At 44.1% G+C, this 23,321-nt stretch overlaps 1 protein-coding gene across 3 annotated transcripts in view; it reads right to left on the bottom strand.

Moving 5' to 3' along the window:
* Positions 1–22,953, bottom strand: part of KCNMB2 (potassium calcium-activated channel subfamily M regulatory beta subunit 2) — a 138,331-nt gene extending 115,378 nt beyond the window's left edge. For 2 of the 3 annotated variants that reach the window (XM_072933163.1, XM_072933162.1), the window contains exon 1: positions 22,798–22,953. In XM_072933163.1, coding sequence (XP_072789264.1) covers positions 22,798–22,835 — 38 coding nt within the window. In that variant the 5' untranslated portion in view covers positions 22,836–22,953. The remainder of the gene's footprint in view (positions 1–22,797) is intronic. The other variant, XM_072933161.1, reaches the window with a different exon arrangement.
* Between the last annotated feature and the right edge of the window lie 368 nt (positions 22,954–23,321).

Raw genomic sequence — 23,321 nt, forward strand, 5'->3', positions numbered from 1 at the left:
AGTGAAGATATTAAATATAAATTAAGAGTAAGCTTTGTGGTTCTTCTACAGTCTCCTCATCTTCAACTCCATGGTTTGCCATTCCCTGTCAGACACTCTTTATGGCTTTCCAGCCTGTTTTCAATTAAGACAGTCTTGATCTTCAAGCTGATTTAAATTAATTTTTCTAGAAAGGTTTCATGAGGCACAATATCAGATGCACTGCTCAGATGCAAATATATTACAGCTCTAGCATTCCTTTCATCCGTTAATTTTCTGTTTCTATCAGAAAAGCAATCAAGTTTGTCTGGCGAGATTTATTCTTGCTAGACTGGCGCTGCTGGAGCCTCTGTGCTGCTGGGCCCAGCTCTCAGGTGCCAAACCCCCGTGACCAGAGTTGTGGCTGAGGCAGCTGGATGTGTCACCACCTCTAAAAATGGGTGTTTGGGGGTCACTGGTATGCTCATTCTACACTGTGGGCTCAGCTAAATGCCAGTTCTGTCATTACTGTACCAATGCAAGCCCAGGTGAAAATACTGACTTGTGATTTCTGCCCCAGTTGTTGGGATCCTGTACAGCAACCTGGGGTGCAACTTCTCTCCTGAAGGGCTGCAGCCAGGGGTTTTGGTCCCTCCAGCTGCTGGAAGCAAAAGCCCTTTTGGTGTGGTGAGGCCACCCAAGAAACCCCAGAGAGCTGAGTGCTGGCATTCTGCCTCAGCACCCCCTGCAGAACATCCTGTTCCCTGTCCTGTTCCCTGTCCTGTTCCCTGTCCTGTTCCCTGTCCTGTTCCCTGTCTTATTTCCTATCCTGTTCCCTGTCCTGTTTCCTGTCCTGTTCCCTGTCCTATTTCCTATCCTGTTTCCTATCCTGTTCCCTGTCCTGTTCCCTGTCCCATTCCTTATCCTGTTCCCTGTCTGCTCCCTGTCCTATTTCCTATCCTGTTCCCTGTCCTGCTGAGCTGCTGGCAGCAGTGGCCACTGCCACCAGGGACTGCAGCCACCCAGGACCACTGCAAGGAACATTTGCTGGTCCTAATTGTGCCACTTGCCTTTGTATTCCCCACCCTCGCCACCTTCCAGAGCAATGATGATTAGTTTAGAAAGGGTATTAGGTAGATATTCAGAAAATAGTGTTTGGGATAATTTATTACTCATTTTAAGTGTCTATTAGCCTTTTCATTAGTCTAATTCTTAGTCTTCTGGTGGCTAATTAGGAGGAATAATCACATGCAGCATGGAATTTTCAACTCTTCTCCCAATAACATAGGCTGATCTGTTTCAGCTGATTTAGGTAACAGCTAATTTTCCTTGAAATATTTTCTCATATGCTACTAAGAAAAGGTGTTTTATTGGCTTTTCCTCATTTCTGAATTGTTCACATTTCTTTCATCTGTCTCATTAAAGATAGGTTCTAGTCATCATTATTTTCATACCAACTTGGTTTACTAATTAATGGACATATCATCTGTCTAGGATTTGTGCTTCTCTTCCCCCGATACTCATATAATAAGAATCTTTCATATTCCCTTTAAACCCTTTGACAGCATTAATTCACTCTGATTTTTTTTCCTATCCTTATCATCCCCTGATGAGCTTTAAATGAATCTGTATTCTTGCTTGATTCCCCTCCCACTGTTTCCTATTCCAGCACAGGTTTTAACCTCACACCTTTGAGCAGTCCCTCGTGAAGGGACTGTAACTGTGGCAGACAAAAAACTTTTCATGCACACTTATTAATCATGCAGATTCTGCATCCTGGCTGCCAGAGAGGCTGGAGGGGTTGTTTCTGGAAATGGTCCCTTGTAATTATGGGTGCAGGGCCTGGGTCAGGACAGGGACCACTGCCACTGTGTCCTCCTAAGCTGAGCATCCTCCCATGGGCTAGACAAGCTAAAGTTGGGCTCCCTTCCCAAAACATCAGCCATTAACCCCCCCAGAGCAAGCTGCAGTCCCAGCAAATTCATCAGGGTCCTTCAAAGGATCCCTGGCATACGCCTGATGCTCAGAAAAAACAGTAAACCTCTTGCTGTCAGTAATTAGTTCCTTAAGTAATTATTTCCTTAAATAATTAGTTAATATTTGTATAGTATTTTGAAGGTGTTAAGTGCTCTATAAGTGCACATTATTTTTGGCAATTAAGGGCCCTTTCAATGTCTGCTGGCAGTGCCTTGTTCTCAGCATTAATGAGTTATGTGACACTGCTTAGGGGTAGATGTGTTCAGCAAAAAGGATTAATTGCTATCTCTCCCCATACTCCATGAAAAAGAAACAAAACAAAAAACCAAAAAACAAACCCAAACAAACTTATTGTTTTCCAGGAAAGGGAACATCCACCTTTACCACTCCCTTAGGGCAGCAGAGAGCCTCATCCTGGGCCCCTGGTCCAAACTGGACCGTGTTTGTCCTGGGGGTAGGGAGCAGAGGTAAGGGTCTGCCCCATTCTGTGTTCCAGCTGCAAACCCTTCCCTCACTCCATCACGGCTTGGTGGCAAGGGAAAAGGCAAATTCTTTTCTTCAGGCCACGCAAGTAATTATTTTTTTGCTGTCACCTCTAGAGTGGGAATTCTGAATATGAATGATTTTGTTTTTTAAGAGTCACTACATTTCCAGCAGGGACACTGGTGAAGTTATTCTCAAAGTCAGGTTATCAACATATTAAGCAGGCTCTTGATGTGATCTGTCTAAATCAAGTGGAAGTGGTGTTTGTGTTGGTACTGTTTATATTGTTCCTACAAACTTACTTAAAGTTCCTGGCTAATTCATTATTCTGGGAGCCTAATGCAAGGCAGCAGGTACTACAGTTCCCCTGCAGAGCCTATTTTCAATATTAATTATCTTGCTGTGCGTTAAGTAGTTTTTGTTTTTGCGTTAAAAGGTTTATGAAAATTAGATTATTAAAATGATGAAAACTAATTTTCTCAAGTGTAGCCACTCTGCAGCAGTCAACTAAAAAGAGAAAAATATGTGCACTTTGTTGTCTTGGAAAAATGGCACCATAACTAAATTATCATATGTGGAGGAAGGGAACAGTGGAAAAGGCTGCTTAATCACAAATGTTGTTGCTGTCCTGCTGGCCACACACTTGTGCTTGTGTTGATGGGTCTGTTGCTCATTTTCATTCCCAATAAAGCAGATTTTTGTCTGAGAAATTAATTTCAGTATATGACAGGAATGGCTATCACTTGCAAATGCACCACATCTGCTGGGAAGAGAAGCCCAACGTGCCAGCAGGGTGTTCTGCCTGCTCTTGCAGGAGGGGTGGGCTGCTGAAACCTCCCTGGGGCTGGCTCTGCTTTCAGGGCTTTAGGCTGGGCTGCCCTCTTGCAGGGGCAGCTGTTCCAGGAGGATGATCTTATGGTCAGAGGAATCTCTTTTAACAACACCCCTGCTGTGCCTGTATTTCCTTGCTGCAAAATGATGAGGAAGCTCGGAAGGAGAGGGATAAGTCCCAGCCCTGCCTTCTGTGAGACGTTGTTATTAGTCTGCTAATGCTGACAGATATCTGGTTTCACTCCTTTGCTCTTTATCCCCACCGACATCCAGAGGGACTCTGCAGAGCTGGTACAGCTGATTATAATATATTGCTAAATTTGGGGCTGCTGGACCTCAGCAGATTTGTTGGTTTAATTTTGGCCAAACAGAGAGCTGAGGTGAGGATTGGATGGTTAAGAAAGATATATCTCTGAGCCAGTGGGCTGGAGGTGTGATCCGAGTGCTGCTGCAGCAGAGGTGGCTGCAGCTCCCAGAGCCCTGCAGGGCTGCCAGCCCCAGGCACCCATGCTGCAGTTTGCTGTCCTGTCACCTCTGCTGCTTAGGGACCAAGGCAGCAAAGCAGCAGCAACACCTTCCCCATGCACTGTGCTCCACGTCCTCCCCTGTGATGCTCCCACAGAAGATCCTTTCCTTTCCCACCACGGACTTTTAAGCAGCATAACACATTTTGTTATAACAAAACTTCCTGCCTGTCAGGCAGAGGGACCTGCAGAGAATTTGCTAATGCCAAAGCCGTGGGAATTAATGTCACTCTTATCTTTAGCAGTTGTCACCCCCATTGCACGTGCGAGGATGAAACCAAAAGAGCAAAAGGTGCTTTGTGAGATACCAGAGTAAGCCAAGAAGCTGAGGAATAGCAAGAGAATTGCTGTGATTATTTTTCATGATGTAAATATCCATTTTATGTGGTCCTGTAGTGGTTTCTGCATTTTGGAACACTTTCCTTCAATGACTAGCATTCTAAATATCATTTTTTTCTGTGAGATTGTTATTGTTAGTGTTATGAGCTGCTTATTTGTTGATATCATGCAGTTTTCCAATGTCCTAGATTTTATTATGGGTATTAGAGATGCCAATGTTCATCCATTTTACACCTTCATTATCTGATCTAGCCCCATCATTACTCCAGATACATACAATGGCATTAGCATTGTTGTCTTGTTTCATTATAATTTCCTTTTGTTTAGTGCTTTATTTCTAAGAAATGATTTGTTAGAAAACATGCTGAAGCATAACCAGATCCCATATTACATATGTTTGGATCTCAGGCGTTTGACAGAAAATATCTGTGACTGAGAGGTGGCACAGCATTTGTTTTACATCAGTGTTCACAGACTGGGCCAAGAAGCACAGTTAATGCATGATCCTAACAGCCTCTGAGAGCTCAAAATGTCTGTGGTGGATGCCCCAGTCTCTGACATGTCCACAGGGAAGGTTCCCCCCATGTTGAATATAGTCTCTGTTCTCAGAGAATTAATGATTTGTCATATGCATATATGCCCCACCTACAGTAAAAATGACTGATGTGTATTTGATCTTTTTCCCTTAGTTCTTCTGAACTGAACCTCTGTGTTGTGTGAGCCTACACTCAGTTGTAGAGAGAGGAAAAGAGAAGAGAGTAGGGCAGGAAGAAATCAAAGCAGGGTTCAGCTGCCTCTGACTGAGATGGACACAGGTGTCACCCTGTCAGGGTGGCAACTGTTAGATTTTTATGCTGAGAAGGATTTTAAGGATCAGCTCAATAAAAAGTAAAGGCAATACAAGAATGCAGAACACAAAGGTGCCAGAAAGACAACTGTGACATGTGTGACATGAGGGGACTCCTGATAGAGGAAACTGCCTGCCCACCCTGGGCAGAGAAAATGTGCTCCCAGCCTAGGACAAATCACTGAATGTCCTGCCTGAGAGAAAGCAGTGAAAAAGCTGACCTGAATCCATTTTTAGCAGTGATTGTTCTTCTGACTGAAAATGTTTTCCAGCTACAGGGAAGCTGCACTCAGCTATGAGCAGGTTCTGCCCTGCTGGATTCCCACCAGGTCATCAGTGTGAGGTGGTGGGACAACCTGGGTTTGCCCAACAGCCTGGGCTTGTTCAACAGCCCTTCCTCTGATTGCACTGTGTAGCTCATGGCAACCATTGGCCACAAGTAACACAGAGTCACAGGAGGTCTTGTAAGAGCATCTGCTGCAAGAAAAGGAGATAATTGTATCTGTATTTTAGGGCTGCCCTAAAATACAGGGACCTTGCAGTGAGTCTCAGTTAGTAACCCCAAACACAGCCCTTCATTCCTGTTAAAGGCTGGAAGGGAAAAGTTCCGGTTTCTCAGCTTGTGAGGTGTCATTAATAAACAACCCTTGGAGAAAATACCAGAAACAGTGTTTTGGAAGAAATGACATGATTAAAAAAGTATATTTCATCCAGTAAGTAATTATCACACCCGCTGACATTTGCTAAGATATAATTCAGTGAAAAGTAGAACCTGTGTTTCTGCTATAAATTCTGGCTGAATTCCCACAGATACCAATCCTCAATCATGACCTAAAATTTGCTGAGGCATTGTCGGACACAGAAAATGGACTCTGAGTTCCAATGTAAAAGCTAATTACAGGAGGTACTGCAAGGCAGGGCAAGAGATGATGCCTGTAATGTTTAAGAAGACAAGGTTTGGTACCCACTGTTTTCCAGAAGAAAACCTCCCAGACATCAGTAACATTACCTTGGATGCAGAACATGCCCACAGACACATCCTACTCCAGTACTGAAAAGCATAAACTGCCTTCTCTCCTCTTCACTCAAACCCCAAACACCTCCAGCAGTATCAACAAATACTATAAAAATTAGAAATAACATTCCACTTCCAAATGCAAAGAAACTGGGGTTTGTCTGCTCACACAGGGGGAAGTGTGAGGATTTGGCTGATAGGTGAGAAGTCAAGATTGATTCTATACAACATAATATTTGGAAAGCCTGTCTATCTGTTCATCAGGAATAGCTTCATGCCTGGGGAGAGATGGCAGCTGGGTCAGTCAGGGCAGCAATGCCCATCTTGGGACAGCAGAATATCGTGGGGGGCATTAATTGTCTGCAAGCATTAAGACCTTTCTGGATTCCCCAGGTGCCTTTTCCCTGCTTAGCACCAGGAAGCTGCACTTTGCTCTGACAGTTTTGCCTGGAGGCTGTGTGAAACAGGAATGAGGGGGCTGGCAAAGGCAGGGTAACAGCACGGCTCTGCATTGGGCTGCAGGGAAAGTGCTGCAAAATGCACTTTTGGGGGGGAGCTGCTCAGCACTGAAGGCTCAGTCGGCCGTGGCAGTCATGGAGCAGCAGTGGCTGGGAGCAGCAGTGCCAGCACCCAAACATCAAGAGAGGCACCAAGAGAGAACTCAGGGACCCCCACCCAGTGCTCAGCTTCCATCACAACCGTGTGAGTGATTTGGGGGAAATGTTGTCATTCGTTTCAGGGAAAGGAGAAATCGAGACCTTGGCTCTCCAGCAGGTGCAGGGAAGCTGTCCAGGGCTTTGTCAGGGAGGTGACACAGCATGTGTGTGGTACAGGCTGTAAGGTACCTCTTGCTCCCTGCCCTTAAGCACCATTTCTCATAGAGGACAGAGTTTGACATGGCAGATCAGTGGGTAGGGGCCATTCTTTTGTAGGTCCCTCTCCATGCAGAGCTGTTGTGTGCCTCTGGTCAGCTCCTGCTGGATTGCCTGGACACTGCTGCAGCTGGATCTGTAGTTTCTGCCAGACACTACTTTCTGTATGCTGCACTGTCAAGAGCTAAACATCCCGAGGCTAAAAGGCTTTTCCTGCCCTGAGGTTTGCCTCCTGTGTCTCAGGATCACCTGTGTTGGACTATGCCCCAAAAGAGCACCTTCTGGTTGCTCCCATCACTGCACCCTAGCACAGCTCTCTGCCACCCAACTAATTCTCTGGGCATGCCTGAGACCTTCCCATCCTGTGAGCAGCATCACTCAACTCTCACATTTCAGCATGCAAAGACCACCAGAGATCACATATAGGCATTAAAAGCACTTGCTGAAAGGAGAGTTCCCAGATGGAAAAATTAAAGAGCTCTTCTCCAAGGCTTGTGCCTGATCATGCACCATCCCTGCCCTAAGCTGAGATTAATGTTTCAAAGGAAATACAGTGTCCTGTGGGCACTTTCAGAAAGGTCCTGCAGACCAGCTGAACCAGGGTAAACTTATAAGAGGCACAGTCTTCTTGCTTCTTTCTCTCTGCAGTACATACAGGAATAAACCACTTATGTAAGTCTACATGTCTTATCAGGGATGCAATGTGAACATTGAGAGTTTTTGTTACCCAGGGCCGGGGAGGTCTGTTACCCACTGTTACAATGCTAACACCATATTTGTGTGATGCTGTTGAGGGCTCATCTGCCCACAAAGAACTCATACTAAGTCCTGCACAGCATGGGACTCACACAGGAAAACAGTTCATACAGAATATATGGATGGTGAGGAGACAAAATCTTCTTCATCAATTGTCACAGCTGGCATGGGATCAGCTGGATATGGAACACCTTAAATTTGTACCTTGAGGCATCAGGAAAGGAGGAGCAACACCTTTCTTTAATGCAAGGTGAAAATCATTGTATGGCAGTAAAGAGAAAAACTGAGGTTGCCCTTGGGAAAACAAGGGAATATTTGTCACTCGTTTAGGAAAACAGCAGGGTAGGACTTGCAGGTTGGATAAACGTCTGAGTAAAGTTCCTGGAGGAGAAGGGATTAATGTGCTTTCTGGTACATGTTCTAATTTTCCATCACACTGTGGTAAGCTTACGGTGCTCATGGCATGCTTTGTGAGAGTGATCAATATCTAATTTGGCAAAATGCTAATTTGCTAATGCCTGAAGCCTTAAACCTCGATCTCCAGAGCCAGCCCCAAGTGCATTTACTGCTGTGACAAATCACTTGTGCCCTTGCCCTTGACCTGGCAGGGTTAACTCCTATCCTGACAGTGCCACCAGTTCAGTTTAACCTCTTCTTTTTCCTTTGTGTGAAAAGCTAAACCACAGCTGTCCCTCAGACAACACCTGATGCAGAAGGTGATGCTCAGGCTTGTCCCTGCAGGAGATGTGGAGGGATAGCTGTGCCCGGTTTATGCAAGAATTAACACCACGCTTTAAAAAAGGCACATTTTGGTGATCCAGAACTGCTGCAGTTCCTCCTGCAACGTGAAGAAGTTTCTGCAATCGCTTTCCCGTTTTATTTGTGCCGGGAAATCCATAGCTGGTAGTATAGCAGCACCTAGAGGTGGATTCCAGGGACAGCCCTGCCAGGGGGGTCTGCACGGAGGGGCACAGGGGGCTGCAGAGAGGCGCTGCCGGCTCCCAGGGAGCACCCACACAACTGCAGGGCTCTGGGAAAGAGTGTCCCTGAGTTTTACCAGTGTCCCAGAGGATTTGGGGTCAAAGCAGAATGGACCCAACCTTCCTGGATCTCAGGACCATTGCTGCCTTCTATATCAGACCTGGTAGAACTGAGATCAAAGAGACCACCAGAAATGATTTCTGGGGGATCCTTCTGATCATCTGTCTTCCCAGAAGGAAGGGAAGAGGAAAGGGCAGCCAATTTCTACTCAGGGATTCCTCCTTCTCTCCTTGAAGCAGAGGCTCTTTGTTTGCAATCCCTGCATCCCTGGCCTCCTGTACCCCTTTCTCTGCTCATCTCCCCCGGAGCCTTTGCTACAGCCCCAGCTCCTCTGCCTGCTCTGTTCTACCATAAGCTGCCACTGCTCCAAGGCACCTCTGGGATCTTCAGGGGCGAGTTATCCTGGAAAAGTCCTGTGAACAGCTCTGCCCCATGGAAGGCATGTCTGTATGGAAGCGATCACACCTTGTCACTGAATAATCCTGTCCACTGTAAGGGAGGGCTCTTTTCAAATAACACTTTGTGTGTGTGTGTGTCTCTAAGGATCTTGATATAAAACACTTAAAACTTCTCTGGATGTCAGGCATGCCACCTGATCCAGACCTGGTCAAAAAAGGGAGAGCCTTGCCACCCATGCTGACATGGTTGGTCATTGGAAGTTTCCCTTGCTGCTCACTGGGATACAGCTGGCTTCTAGATGGCCATTTGTTCCAGCTTTTTCTGAAAGATTAAACAGTTCTTTATACTTGATATTTTCTTCTTTTCCTCACAAAACTAGTTTTGTATTCAAATTAAATCACTTCTCTGACATTTGCTGTTCCATAAGCCAAGAAACCAGCTCATTCTTTGCAGCCTTTTGCCAATGCTATGGATCTGCACTTGCTTTGGTATTTAAGCATTCTGGAGAAAATAGGGATGCTAGAAATAGTGCAGCAATTTAGTATAATGCTATATATGGAGGTAACCGCACTTCCTTCAATTAGCCTTAATTTCCTTATTAATACAGCCAAGAAGTTCAGCCTGCCTTTGGTGCCTGCCTTGGAGAGACACTCTTTTTCACTTGGGGGTTAGGAGGGGAAGGTCTGAGCAAAGGGGTGCAGTTAGGAGAGGATAAGAAAATCCTAAGGAGACCAGGTCAGCCCAGCCCTTCTCAAGGGGCACATGAGCAGTTTAAGCTTGTAGTTAGTTTCTGCCCAAGGAGAAAGGCCTCAAACTTCTGAAGGAGGGGATGAGATGGCTACATGATACCTGCTGCCCAAACAGAGCTGTGCTGCTCCTCTGCTGGGGGAATTGAGAAAGGGAAAGGAGAAACTCCGTCCATGCTCTGGTCAAGTTGGTGAGTCCATGGAGACCTCACCTTGTGTGTCTCTCCTCGGGCTAATGGGCTCATCCTTTTCTCCTGAGGGCTGAACCATTCCTGAGTCCCACAGCTCCTGCAGTGAGGGCTCTGGTAAAAGCAGAGCTGATGGAAGGACTCTGTATAGGATGGCTGGGTAAGATATCTGGGCAATATATCTATAAACTGGCACACATTAGAGCAGGCCAGCTTTCTGTGTGCTTTTCCCATCCTACTATTGATCTCATTTAAACTGAGCCTAATCCTAGCACAGACAGAGCAGCACTAAGGTCAGCAATATCCCTTGGGGCAGGGTCTTAGTCCCATGCCACATCCTACTGGCTTTCCTTGTCTGCTGGTGGCCAGTGACACTTACTAGAAGTACAGCTTTTGTTCATTTTCCCTTTGCACAGAACCTTTGATGGATGTGCAAATATGCGTTAGAAGACAGTCCTGGCATAAAATGGGCAAATAGACAATAGAGACAGATTCAGGAAGAAAAGGGAATGGAAGTAATTTTTAAATATGAGACAAGCCTCTCACTGCTGCCCTGCCACAGGACACCTCATTTTTTGTGCTTCCCTTGTAACCAGTTATTTTCTTTCACCCTGTTTTTCCTTCCATCCTCTCCCATTTCCCTCAAGCTACACAAGCTTTACAAAAGCTTTCTTGCAACACAGGCATTGTGGAAACTTAATATTTTCACAGTGTCCTACCATCATTAAGCCAGCAAGGCAATTCATCTCAGCCCTCCCTGTGCCTGGCAAAGTAGGTGGAAGGCAGTGCCTTTAGGTGTCAGTGATTGTAATGGTCATTGTCTTTTCACTTGCTGGTTCCTAATGTGCTGGGCACCAACCTGAAATAACCAGGGGCACTTTCTCCCTCCTGCAGCCACTGCTGAGCCACTAACCAACATTCCTGGGTGCTTTTGGCTATTGAGAGCTCTAGCACATAGTGAAGGTGCTGTGGTTGCTGAAGGGGAAGGTGAAATTCACCTCACTCTCATGTGATGAGCAGCAACATCATGCAGATCTGCAAATTCCTCATGTCTTAATTGAAACCAGATATTTCAGCAAGAAATGGTGAATAGAGCCATGCAGGACTAGCAGAGTCAATAAAGCATGACAGCAAACAAATTTATTTTTATTTTTTTAAATAAAAATTTTATATTTAATACTCAGGAACAAGACTAAAGATTTAAGCCCGAACCTTGCTAGGGTCTGTCCTGTTTCCTAAGAGCCAGGAGGCAGCTCTCCTGTACTCCAGCCCAGCTCTGTAGCTATGGGAATATTCTCTAATCTCTTATTCCTGAAAGCCATTACTCTATAAACATGATAAATAGACTGCTAGAAGTGTTTAGCATTGAATATTCCTGAAGCATAAGTGTTCCAGCCTCTCTTGGCAGCAGAAACATTACTCTTATGTCAAAGATGAGGAAACAGGGGCACAGTGCTTTGTCCAAGCTTGTAGGACTGCTCAGCCCTGGGCTGTGGCCCCAGGTCAACCCTGTGAACTGTGCTCCAGTCAGTGCCTGCTACTGCCAGTGAATTAAATAATAGCTCAGTGGAAGAGGAAAATGAAGCAGTACTGCTGAGGAAGACAATTGGTATGGTTTTCAATGAGATTTGAAAATTCAAATGTTAAACAACCAGCTCTCCACAGCTGGGCTGGTGGGAATATCCACCAGGTGGAATTACTCCATCTGAAATGCAGTTACCTGCTAGTACTGCAGTGCTGCTTGGAGGGGGTTATTCTGTCATGGGAGGGAACAGACAAAACCTGTCCTTCTCTGACCCCCAAAATCTTAGGGAAACCTGGTGCAGTAACAAAACTTGATTTTATCCTTGACTGCTTCACAAAGAAGATAATGCCAGAGGAGCAATGGAGACACAGTGGAAGAGAGAAAGTTTATAGGGAATAACTATTAACAGAACAAGGAACACATCTATAGTGTCAGGCCACATCTACTCTGTGATGGGGAAAATTGCAGGAAAGACAATATTTGAGTTTGCTGAGCCCCTGAGCATGATCCCTCCTGTCCCTGGCACAAGCTGTGCCTTGGCTGTGGTTCAGCTGGGCTGGAGGGAGGAGAGAGCAGGGGGCAAAGCCCCTGGCCTGTGCTGGCTCTGCAGGCCCTGGGGCTGAATGACAGTGGGGCAGATGACTGAACTCCCTTTCCAGCCCGTAGGGAATGTCAGGTGCCAGCAGGGGAGAGTGACACTGACAGCAGGCTGAGAACTGCAATGAGCTGACAAGTGGTAAAGAGAGACGAGGGTGTGCAAACACCCACACCCTCAATGTGCAAGACATAAGACAGAGAGGGAGGAGTATGGATACTGAAACTTTTGAAATGCTAGTTGTCCAGGAATGTCTATCTTTGCTCTGATGCTCCCTCTCCAAGTACATTGTTAGGGGTTTGTTACATGAAATCCAGTTCCAGCTGACTGACACCTATCAAACAAACCCTATGAAACACCATGAATTGTGTTTCAGGCTGGTGAACTGAGGAGGAAGAAAATAAATCCCCATTTCTGAAAGCTGTCTTAAAAAAAAATTAAACCCTACACAAACAGAAATACCAAATAAGCTGCCTGTGTATGTCATGCTTCACAACTGTATGACCAAATACAGCTGCCCTCCACTCATACATACACTGCTAGTTCTGCCTGAGTTCATGGGGTGCCTGGAGCCCAGGAGAGTCCCCTCATGGTGAATCCTCTGCAATTCACATTATGAAATACTGTCTGCAGCAATACTTCTTATTTTTATAATACAAAAATTACACACCCCTTACACACTGCACTGTTGTCCATAATGGCCCAGTGGGATGAGAGAGCTGATTAGGGTTGCACCACTAGTGGAGGTTTTCCTGCTCCTTTCCAAACTGGAAAGCCATGTTTTGTTTGAACAGAATTGCTTAGGGACTATTTGCAACCATTCCAGCTCCCAAGGGTTTGGGAAACTTTGCTGCAAGTTTATTTGGTTGCAGTATTGTCTCTGTCAAAGCACCCAGCCCCTCTTGTGCCCTGCTCTGCCTTTAGTGCTGCTGGAATCCTGTTTCCTCTGTGATGAGGAACTGCAGAGAGCAGAGGGGTTCCTTGCTGTGGCTGCTGCCAGGGATGCTCCTGCTGTCCAGGAGAAGCCTGGCCTCTGGGAGCCCTGGCAATGGCTCTGCCTGGGGGCTTGGGTGGCCAAAAGCGACATGGAATGTGGGGCCGGGGACAGTCAGCGTACCAAAGGTTTCATGGAACCAGGATTTCTGGATGGCTGTGCACAGTGGTGAGTTTATATGGATTTTCTGCTGCCTCAAAAAGGAGAACAGGCAGAGAAGCAGGGATGGGGGGGAAAGGATCAGCATTGATTAAGCTGACAGCTCTGCTAATGTCACTGTGGACACAGCCACTTTCCTTTCCTTTGCCGGCAGCAACTTCAGTAATAAGATGCAGAGGGAGAAGGAGGGAATGTTACTGCTCACAGTGCTGCTGGCAGTATTTAGATGAGAATCTGGTGGTGTGATGGATGGCCATGATGCAAAGATACATAGTGATCAGTGCTCAGGAAATGCAGGTAGATTAAGTGGGACTGTGCCTGACTGGTCTGAAGGTGACTCTGCTGGGAGACAGTGGTTAGATGCTAATCTCTTTTTGCTCCCCACAAATAATGCTTGTGCAGAACTCACAACAGTCCTTGCAGATATGTTGGCAGGTGCTGCTTTCTCACTTTGGCCTAGATCTGTTTGCTGGGCTCTGGGGTTCACAGGCAGAGGAGAACCTGTTTGGTCCTGACAAGCCAAGGTTGCACATCAAGCCTGGGCAGAGCAGAGGGATGCAGCTGTCCTGTCTCCTGGCCCTGTCCTGCAGCCAGTGTCCCACTGGGCAGGCAGGCTGAATGGCACTCTTGTCTCACCATGGTCTGCAGACAAACTCAATTCTTGAACTCTGTACTGTTCTAGAGGTGCCTTTTTCCTAATTTTACCTTTCTTCTGACAGCTAAGGAGGGTTGATACAGCTCTGCCCAAGCACCTCTAGCTGCAGTGAAAGGCAGTGTGTTCCTCATGGGTCTGGAATGTGTGAGATGAGACAGTCTTTGTCATCTTCACAGACACCAGTCAGGGCTGGATTGAACAGGGATAAACCACAAGTGAGGAGGGTGAATCATGGTGACTGTGCCCTGTACCTGTATCAAGCCTGAGGAATGAAACTAAATCTTTTTACACCCACAGTTTTAGCCCTAAACCACTGCTTTAGAAAAGGAGGGTGATGTAAAAATTGTGTCCAGGCTGGTTGGTGTTATCGTTATCATCAGCACAGGGTTTAATTGTAGTTACTAACAGTGTCCACCAAATCTTGTACCTCACATGGTGGCTCTTAAGTCTTACATTAGACTGCTGGAGTAGGATTTAGGGCTCATTCCATCTACTTTCATGGACAGATTCAGATTAAGTAAGAGATGTTTCTTGTTTTATAAACTTCATGTTTATTTGGCAAAATTAGCTCTGATGGGCAGCTGAGAGGAACCATTTGTAGAAATACCCAGATATCATTATCATCTCCAAGGTCATCATGAAGAGCTAATATTTGACCTCTTTCAAAGCACCAAGTCAGGCTATTTCCAAGCAGGTTTCTCCTTGGAAATGGGTATAAAGCTTTAGTTTTAATTCTGCAGGAGTGAAACTGAAAGTTACTAACATCTCCAACACTAGACTTCACATACAGAGCATTGTGGATATCTATCTCATGTCTCCACTTAGCCAGGGGCACTGTCTTTGCTGTCTCTTTCATCCAAGGACAAAAAGAATTTGTTAGGATGGCAAATGTTCTCCCATTCTTGCAAATTAACATTAGAGCATCACTCTAGAAATATTCCATGCTATCTGGATTATGGCAATTACATTTCTATCAATGAAAGCTGGTTTCTAAATTAATATTTAAAGAAGATGAGAGAGAGATGTCTACATGAGGGGCATTACTAAACAGATTTCAGTATTTATTTTTCTGCCAGAGATTCTGTTTCTCCTGAAAGGGTAATGTACATCTATCTTGCAAGGAGTTTCCTTAGAGGGTTTAAATGAAGAGTGAAGCTTTGAGAACAAAGTGAAAATGGAAGAAATGTACTGCCACAGGAAGATCAAAAATGAGGCACTTGGGGCTTCAGAGAGTTATCATTAATCCCCTCCTGCCCAGAGGGCATTCCTGTGTGACCATCAAAGTGACACACATGCAGCAGTCTGGCAGATTGCCACATCTCTGGGTTTGATGGACTTTGCTCTGGGGATGGCTAAACCTCCAGCTGTTCAGAATGGCAGCTTGTTTTCCTCAACAAATTAGCTCCCATGTTTATCTGACCTATCTGGAGCCACAAAAGTTGATTATAAATAGTTTCAAATGTGTTTTCAACACCTTTTCCTTACCAAAACCTGGAAACACAAGCAGCCATCAAAACCTGACAGCTTGTCCTGCCTGAGCACAGCTTTGCCTTTAGATTAGGATCAATGTCAAGACTGGGTTGTACTGCTGTTGTACTTTTGGCTTAACAAAACATGTAATAATGTTCACTTTATTAATACAGGGGGTAAATGCAGGTGTGTGTCTGTCTGGTGTGCTGATAAGGCTGTGAGGATGACATTTATCCCCAGGACAGCACAAAAAAGTCCCTGGCTGGTTCTGTGAGGCAGTACTGCCCCAGCAGTTGCATGGCAAGAACATATACATCAGATAGGTAAAAGGAGGCAAAGGTCAGAAATATACTCCAAGAGACAAAGGTTAGAAATATACTCCAAGAGGCAAAGTGAGCTCTTCTTCAAAGTGAGGAGTAGCTCAGGGATAGAGCTGAGGGTCTCGCTGAACCAGCAGTGCCTGAAATGGTTTGGTTCTGTTCACCTCATTAGCTTGGGCAATCTCCAAATCAAGGGATTTAGAGTACTGAAAAACTGTTTAATAATAACAGACAAAATGTGAGCATTGATTTTGAAAATGCTGCACAGGTATGATAAAAGAGTAGGTACGTGATGGATGACAGAGAGATGTGGGAAGCGCTTGTTTGGCTTTGTTTGGGTTGAGTAAAAGATGAGAGGGAGGGAAAGAAAAGGATCTCCTAACAGTAGCATGGATATGAACAGTGTAAGACACACTCAGACCACATAACAAATTTCAGAGCCTCTTTCCCACCCTGTGCCAGCTGCACACAGATATAGGGATGGTTACTAAGACAATATCTGATGCCTGTAGCTAAAATGTTTATTTGCTTTTATATAAAAACTGAGCTGGAAGTACAGCTCATGATTGCAAACTGGGAAAGAGGACAGATATTTCCAAGGCTACTGCCAATCCCCTTACAAGGACAAGATTTGACTCCTGCACATACAGAAGAGGAACCCGTGACTCAACACATGGATCTGGACTGAATTGCATTCACAGGTTTTTATTCATTATGACTGCTAAGCTCCAAAAATAAGAACCTTTCAAAAACAAAATTAAAAAGGTACCGGAGGGTTGATGTCAAAAACCTACCAACAAGCCAATCCTTCTGAAATAATGGGAACAACTGTACATATTTCTCAGCCATGAAAGAACTAAAACTCAGGTGAATTTTGACTCAAATAAATCTTAAGCTTCCCCTGTGTATAATTGAGACTGAAAATTGGAGAAGGACTGATGTGGGGAGATGAAAGTTTCCTCGCCAGATGAGGACTTGGCTCTTCTTGCTCAAATACACTTATTTTCAAGCCTATTTGCTTTGTGATAGCTCTAAATCCAGGGCTTTCAATCTCTCAACAAAACTCATAAGCAGCATAAATGCACTGCAATAGGATTCAGGGGATCTATCAGCAGGACCTGCTGCTCCAACAGATTCCACCCAGTGTGGGTGAGGGTGGAATGGGTGGTGTTTCCTCTCCCTTTGCACCTTTCCCAGTGGTACCAGTAACACACAGACCAGTGCTGCATCATTTCCAAGCAGCTTCAACACCTGAAACTGGTGAGCTCATTATCCTGCAGGCAGGCAAGGCCAGGACACCACCAGGAATTCAGGGTTAACTGCATTAACCTGGCTCATGTTTGAGCATGCCAATAGCAGCCTCTCAAAAGAGACCAAAGTTCTCAGGGCTCAGCTGAAGGATGAGGTCAGGAACTGTCATTTTTTATAGTAGTTTTTAGAACTTCTGCCTTCAAACATACAGATGAAGTCTGCTCCCTCAATTAAAAGTCAATATTGTGACAGGAATTCTAATGCAATGGAGGAATATGTGCCACAACAGCAGTATCACAAGCTAGGGTAGGCAACTGGGTATTTTCTACAGAAGCTGTGAAATGGACAGTGTTTGCATGCACAAACTTTCTTTTGCAGGGAGAGATTTCAGCTTTTCAGTTGTCTGAAAACACAGACAACAACTGGCCATGCATGGAGCCTGTTAGCTCAGCTCATGGCTGCTCATGAATGCAAACAAAACAGTCCAAACTGGCCTCATCCAACACATCCCCCATCATTTGTCTTGTTTGCTGACTAACACAGGGCCAGCTGTCTAGTTAGTGAGGCAGAAGCATTAAGGTAGAGAAATCATAGAAAAGAAAGACTGGGAGGCCCCTCAGGAGTCACTTGGTCCATCTACTGCCCCATGGCAGGTTCAGCTTTACCTGCACCTCTGCTCTCTGTTTTGCCTAACCTGTTTTCCAAAATGATTTCCAGAATTCCTGAATCACACATCACTCCACTAGGTATAAAGTAAAAGGTGTGCTTCATGAAAAATGCAACTGTTCAGCCAGTAGCCTCTCCCTAGGATGCTAATCTGGTGTACAACACCCACTGTGTGGTTTCCTAATGCTTTCAGAAATCACGCTGATCCTTTGGGGACATGCAAACCTCAGGACTGGAAAATGGAAGATACAGGCTAATGTTTGCCTGTGAGGTTGTTATTGGTAATGTGCATAGGTGAATTTTGGCTGGATGGGGTTTTTGGTCTCATGTACGATGCAGTGGCCTGTAAGAGCTTAACTGGATCAAAAGGGATTAGGCACATACTGAGCAGCTCCCAGGTAGTGCTCATTGTGATCTCATTGAGGCTGCTCTCCTCTTTCTTTGCCTTCCCAGGGCATAAGGTAAAACTGGACTAACTCTGTTTGGTTCATCCTCCTGTTTTCCTTTTGCTTTTCATCCTTGAGGACATTTTTCTGGAGTGCATAAACATGCCCCACAAAAGGAACTCCCCAGGATCACTGGGAGAAGTTTGCTGCATGTTCCATGGGGAGCCTCTCCCACACTACAAATCCAGGGATTTCTCCCCAGGACCTACTGGGAACAGCACCAAACCTCCTTCCTGCAACCCAGCACCCCACCAGGGCTGTCAAACTGGCACCATCACTGAGCTCATACCAGTCACTGCCACAGCAACAGAAGCATTTCAGGATACCACCAGCACATTATGGACTTTTAAAATTGCATTTAATATCTAATGTCCACATCTTAATCCCAGTCAAATTAGCTGAGCTCCTAAACACTCTTGTAGGGACTGTGAGTGGGTGGAAAGGAAGGATGTTTGTGAATGGATATGAGGAAGCAGCAGGGAGATTTCACAGAAGAGGCAATTGAGAGCTAATCCCGGGCTCTGCTGTGTGACAGTGCCTCTGGATGCTCCCTGATTTACTGATGAACAGCAACTGACTGAATTGTGTTATTTATATGTTTTAAGCATTTTTCCAAAATTGCATACCTCACAGGAGTGTATGGGACAGCTGGCAATGGAAAGGAGCAATTCTAAAGTATTTAACAGGCCTGACTGTCATTTTTATGCTGTCTGTATATGTAAAGCTTTTTAAAAGTAGTTTTAAGGAAGATGAGAATCAACACTCTTGAGCTTACATTGTCTCTTACAATTTGAGGAGCTAGCACAAATCTTGCATTCCCTTCTTCACTTCATGGAATATAAATCAGAGAATATTATACTTTAAAAACATAATTCTGGTCTGGCTAACAGCAGGAAAATCCATGACTCCAGCGACGGAGAGTAACAGTACAAAACTTATTTATTAATATCAGGTACTGCAGGTTTTACCATCAATTCCTGACTTGCCAGCAGCTCTCTACATTACTAGGACTTTCTTTTCAGCCTCATATTCCAGTATTTTACTAGACTGAAGATTCCTAATTTGAAAGACATGGCTTGATGTTGACCAGAAAAACAATCTCTTCTCTGGCAGATCAAAGCAGAGCAGATACATACACACCACTTGTTTCCTAGCCCAGGACTTGTGGAGTTTCACTTTTTGGCATCACTTCAGAAGCTTTAAGATTAGAGAAGGATGTAAGTCAAAAGATTTGAGGCTCTGATGGGTTGCATTGCAATCTGGGTGTTTGTTTTTTGGGTTTTGCTGTTTTTTTAAAATGTGTTTGCTTTCTTTTTTTGAACCTTATGCAAAATACTTAAATGTGGTCGAATTAGAGACAATGCCAAATTGCTGGCCCAATGCTTGTTATCTTTTTATCCCTACAAATTAGTCTTCTGTTTGGTAATTGTTCTTGTTAGAGAATATTTGTTTGGGTGTAGCTTTTGCTGGGGTATTTTAAACTGCTCTGAGAATAAGGCCCCAAAGAGAAAGCTGAGGAAGAAGAAATTCCTGGGGGTAGAGGAATTGAGCAAAAATGCTATTCTCACATTCACAACATTCACAGATACCTTTAATACCATATATCCAAAAGAGAAACATATCTACCAGGGGGTTACCTTTGCCACTATTTCTCAACAAATCTCCAGAAGCTTTTGGTCATTCAAGAAACACAGAATATTCCCCCACTTTTTTGAACATTACAGTATAATCAGAAATCAATAGATTACTGTTAGTTTCAACATAATTTAATGCCGTCCAGAAATAAGATGGGAGAAAAACCTTTTAGGTAAAAGCAGAAATTTCATTAAGAAGCAACATGTGAAACACTTTCTTTGTTAAGCCTAATTAGCAGTTCAAAGACACTTGCCTTTCCAAGTGTCTGCTTTGATTGCTGTCAGATGCAGAGGCAGTGATATATGACACGACATTCATCAACTAACTCTCAACATAAAATGATGTGATGATTTTTCTCTAATTGAGGGGATGGGAAAGCAAGCTGCTTTTTTTTTTTTCCCTTAAATGAGCTTGAGAAATAATTTAAATGGCTGTCAGATCTCCAGCAGCAGGTAGTAAAACACTGGATGGAAGATTCTCAAATTCAGTTTTTGCCCATTCCCAATGTTTTTCTTTTAAAAGTATTTTACTTTCTGACATGTCAGATATTACTTATAGGAATAGTTTTCACCTGTTTTTAAGACACCTCCTGTTCAAATTTGCCTGCTGACTTCAATTTGCCATTCTGACAGCTTTCTTTGAGACTTGGTTGCTCTTCTGAAATGTATTCCAACTGAGAGGTTTTGAAGTAGTTTCATTTTATTTTTGATCTTCCTGTAACTATCAAGTCTTATGCTGGCCTTTCTTTTTTCTAGTTGGCTGCTCTGGTGTTTCTTTCCCTTCACTCTCCACTGACTCCCCAGCACATTTTTATTTCACAGGTGGATATTTTGTGTACTCTTCCTCGGATGCTATATTTCTTAGCCTCTGGATTCTATAGTTCACATGATTCTGCCTTTTTTTTTTTTTTGGGTTGAATAATTATTAAAATAATCTAAAATAACTAATATAATAGCCAGCTAGAATGACTCAGTAGCAGAACTTGTCAGCATGAACTGCTCACAGCAGAAATCCAAGGTCTGTGCTCCAGCTGAGAGCTCAGGAGAGAAGGGGTGACTGGTCCTACATCACCTGGAGTACCTTGATGTGCCTTTGATGACTGCAATATGTTATTTCCATGTGCCCAAAAAAACTGCCCCTTCAGATTTTACACAGGCTGTGGGCAGCATTTCAAGCTGTCCAAAAAGATAAACTGAAAAGCCAGTAGAAAATACTCCCTTACACAAAGTCAGGTTGTGAAAATAACTATTCAGGTTATTTATGATTTTTTTCTCTGTGGTTTAAGGTTTTAAACACAATCCAGGCTTCCCTTCTGGGTTTTCTCCTGACACAGGACTTTCTCTCTCCTCCCTTGTTACCAAGTGTGTGACTGACTGTGTTTTTGTCTTGGTGTAGCAGATGAAAAGCAAAGTTCTACAGCAAGAAGTGTCCTGGAAGCCTTGGTGAAAGAGGAAGGTTGTATTTTGGAAAAGCAAATGTTCAAAGCTGCTGCTTTGTGTGGGGTGACTCAGCTGTCTGAGCTTGGGCTTGCACCCAGAAAGGCAGCAAAACTCAGAGTTTCCATGAAACCAGTGAACAGTCATACTGTCAGCTCTGGTATAGACATGTAAAATCCTCCATCAGCTGCAGTGGAAAGGGATGAATAAAGCAGAGCACTGTGTGAACACCCAGGCAGGGAGGCCCCTGCCCCAAGGAACCTTAGATCTACATGGGAGAGGAGGGAGAAGCCAGAGGCAATGACCAAGAGAAGGATAATTTTTATATCCCCAGTTCAAGATTGTCCCTCTTTAACACCTTTGCAGAGTTCATGTCCCCTCAGAAGTTACATTTCCTTCATGCACCAAAACACAACTCTGCTTTCTGGTACTTTACAGCATGAGGGAGAAGTGTCTGCTCTCTGTGAACGGGAGAGGAAACAAACCTAAAAATTTGTTGATTCTACATTATTAGAATTTTTTGTTGATTCTACATTACATCAAATATTTCAGGAATATTTTCATTCTGTTTCATATAGGAACTAGCCCTGTGGTTTCTGACCTGTGTTTGCTCTCAGTATTTTCCTAGAAAACTTTTAAATAGACATAAGATTGAATTATCAGCAAACAGGAAATAACAATGTTTTCATTTTTGGAAGTAGAGTCAGGAAACCCCATGAAAAAACAACAGGATACCAACATACCATAGGTGTGCATGCAAAACTAATGTAATGTAAAAGTTTGATATTATAAATACTCATTGAACAGTACAGGGAAAAACCCCTCGATTTCATTAAATTTCAAGGTTCTTAAAAGATAACTTAGAAAACAGAAAGAAGGAGTGTCAAGAATATTTAGTCTTTAATTGCCTATTTTTGACTCATGTGGAGTCTTGTTTGTACAACACAGAATCATTTTCATCCACCCAACTGCCAGGTATGACACCCTATGAGTAAAAGATCTGCATGTCATCAAATCCCATACAGAGTAATTTTCCTTTAAAGACACCATTTTTAATTTATCTCAAAGTCCAGTTTAGCTCTCAGTACCACGTTTATGCCAGTACCGCCAAACTGTACCAGCATTATAGGATTATGAACTGGGATCACTTACCCTGTCAAGTCTGGTTTCACACTGACACTTCCAGCAGGGCAGGTGCTATATTTTATTAGTTACAGAGATTCACTGTGCATCCAGAAGTTGCCCTCTGCACCCTGCTTTTATAGCAGAATTCAATACAGCTGAGCAAATACAACCTCTGCATTATATATGAGGTACAGGGAGGTGATGGGAGCAGGGTAAGTGCTCTCATCATCAGGTGTAGTGTGCTCAGGAACCAGAAACACAGAGACACTCTGCGAGACTGGGGAAAAGGAAAATGTGTTTGTATCTGCCATGGAGGCCCAGGAACCCTGCTCCAAGGGTTTCTGTCCCAACCAACTCTGTAATCCCCACCCAAGGTCTGGATGCAATTACAACTCCACTATATTTCCATGCCTGACTTTAGTTAAATTCTCAACACTGCAGCCAAATAGGGGGGAAATCCCCAAAGAAATCCAATGTACCACCAATTCAACTTCTGAATATCAAACCGACAGCAATTCCCCAGCCCAGAGCTGCTCCTACTCACCTCCATTTGTCTCGGGGATATTTAAGGCAAAGGCTCATTTTTGTCCTGCAGATTCCGTGCTGCTGCTCAGGGTTATTTTGCTAGGTCGTAAAAAGGCTCCTGAGCAAAAGGAAGAGGAAAGCAACACGTAAAGCAAACACAGAAGCCCAAGAGGAAAGCTACACCCTACAGACCAGCACTAATAGCAACAGTGAGGCTGGGAAGGAGAGAACACTCCCAGTTAGTAACTTTTTCCATCCATACATCTGTTACAAAACAATTAAGCTGAAAACTTCTCTTCCTTCTTGCAAGCATTGCTTTGCTACAGAGGAGACCTCAGATAAACTATGTGATGAGTGTGGAGTTTGTCAGGGGTTTTTGTTTTTGTTTTTGGAGTTTTTTTTTTGGTTTTTGTTTTTGTTTTGTTTTGTTTTTATCAAGCAAGCAAATTATTGAAATATAAACTAGAAGCTCAGCTGACTGCTTTAAAAATACACTGCTAGGCAGTAATTATGACAAGATGCATTTGTCCATGCTTCAGGGTT

This window comes from Taeniopygia guttata, chromosome 9, assembly GCF_048771995.1.
Source record: "Taeniopygia guttata chromosome 9, bTaeGut7.mat, whole genome shotgun sequence".
NCBI classification, from domain to species: domain Eukaryota; kingdom Metazoa; phylum Chordata; class Aves; order Passeriformes; family Estrildidae; genus Taeniopygia; species Taeniopygia guttata.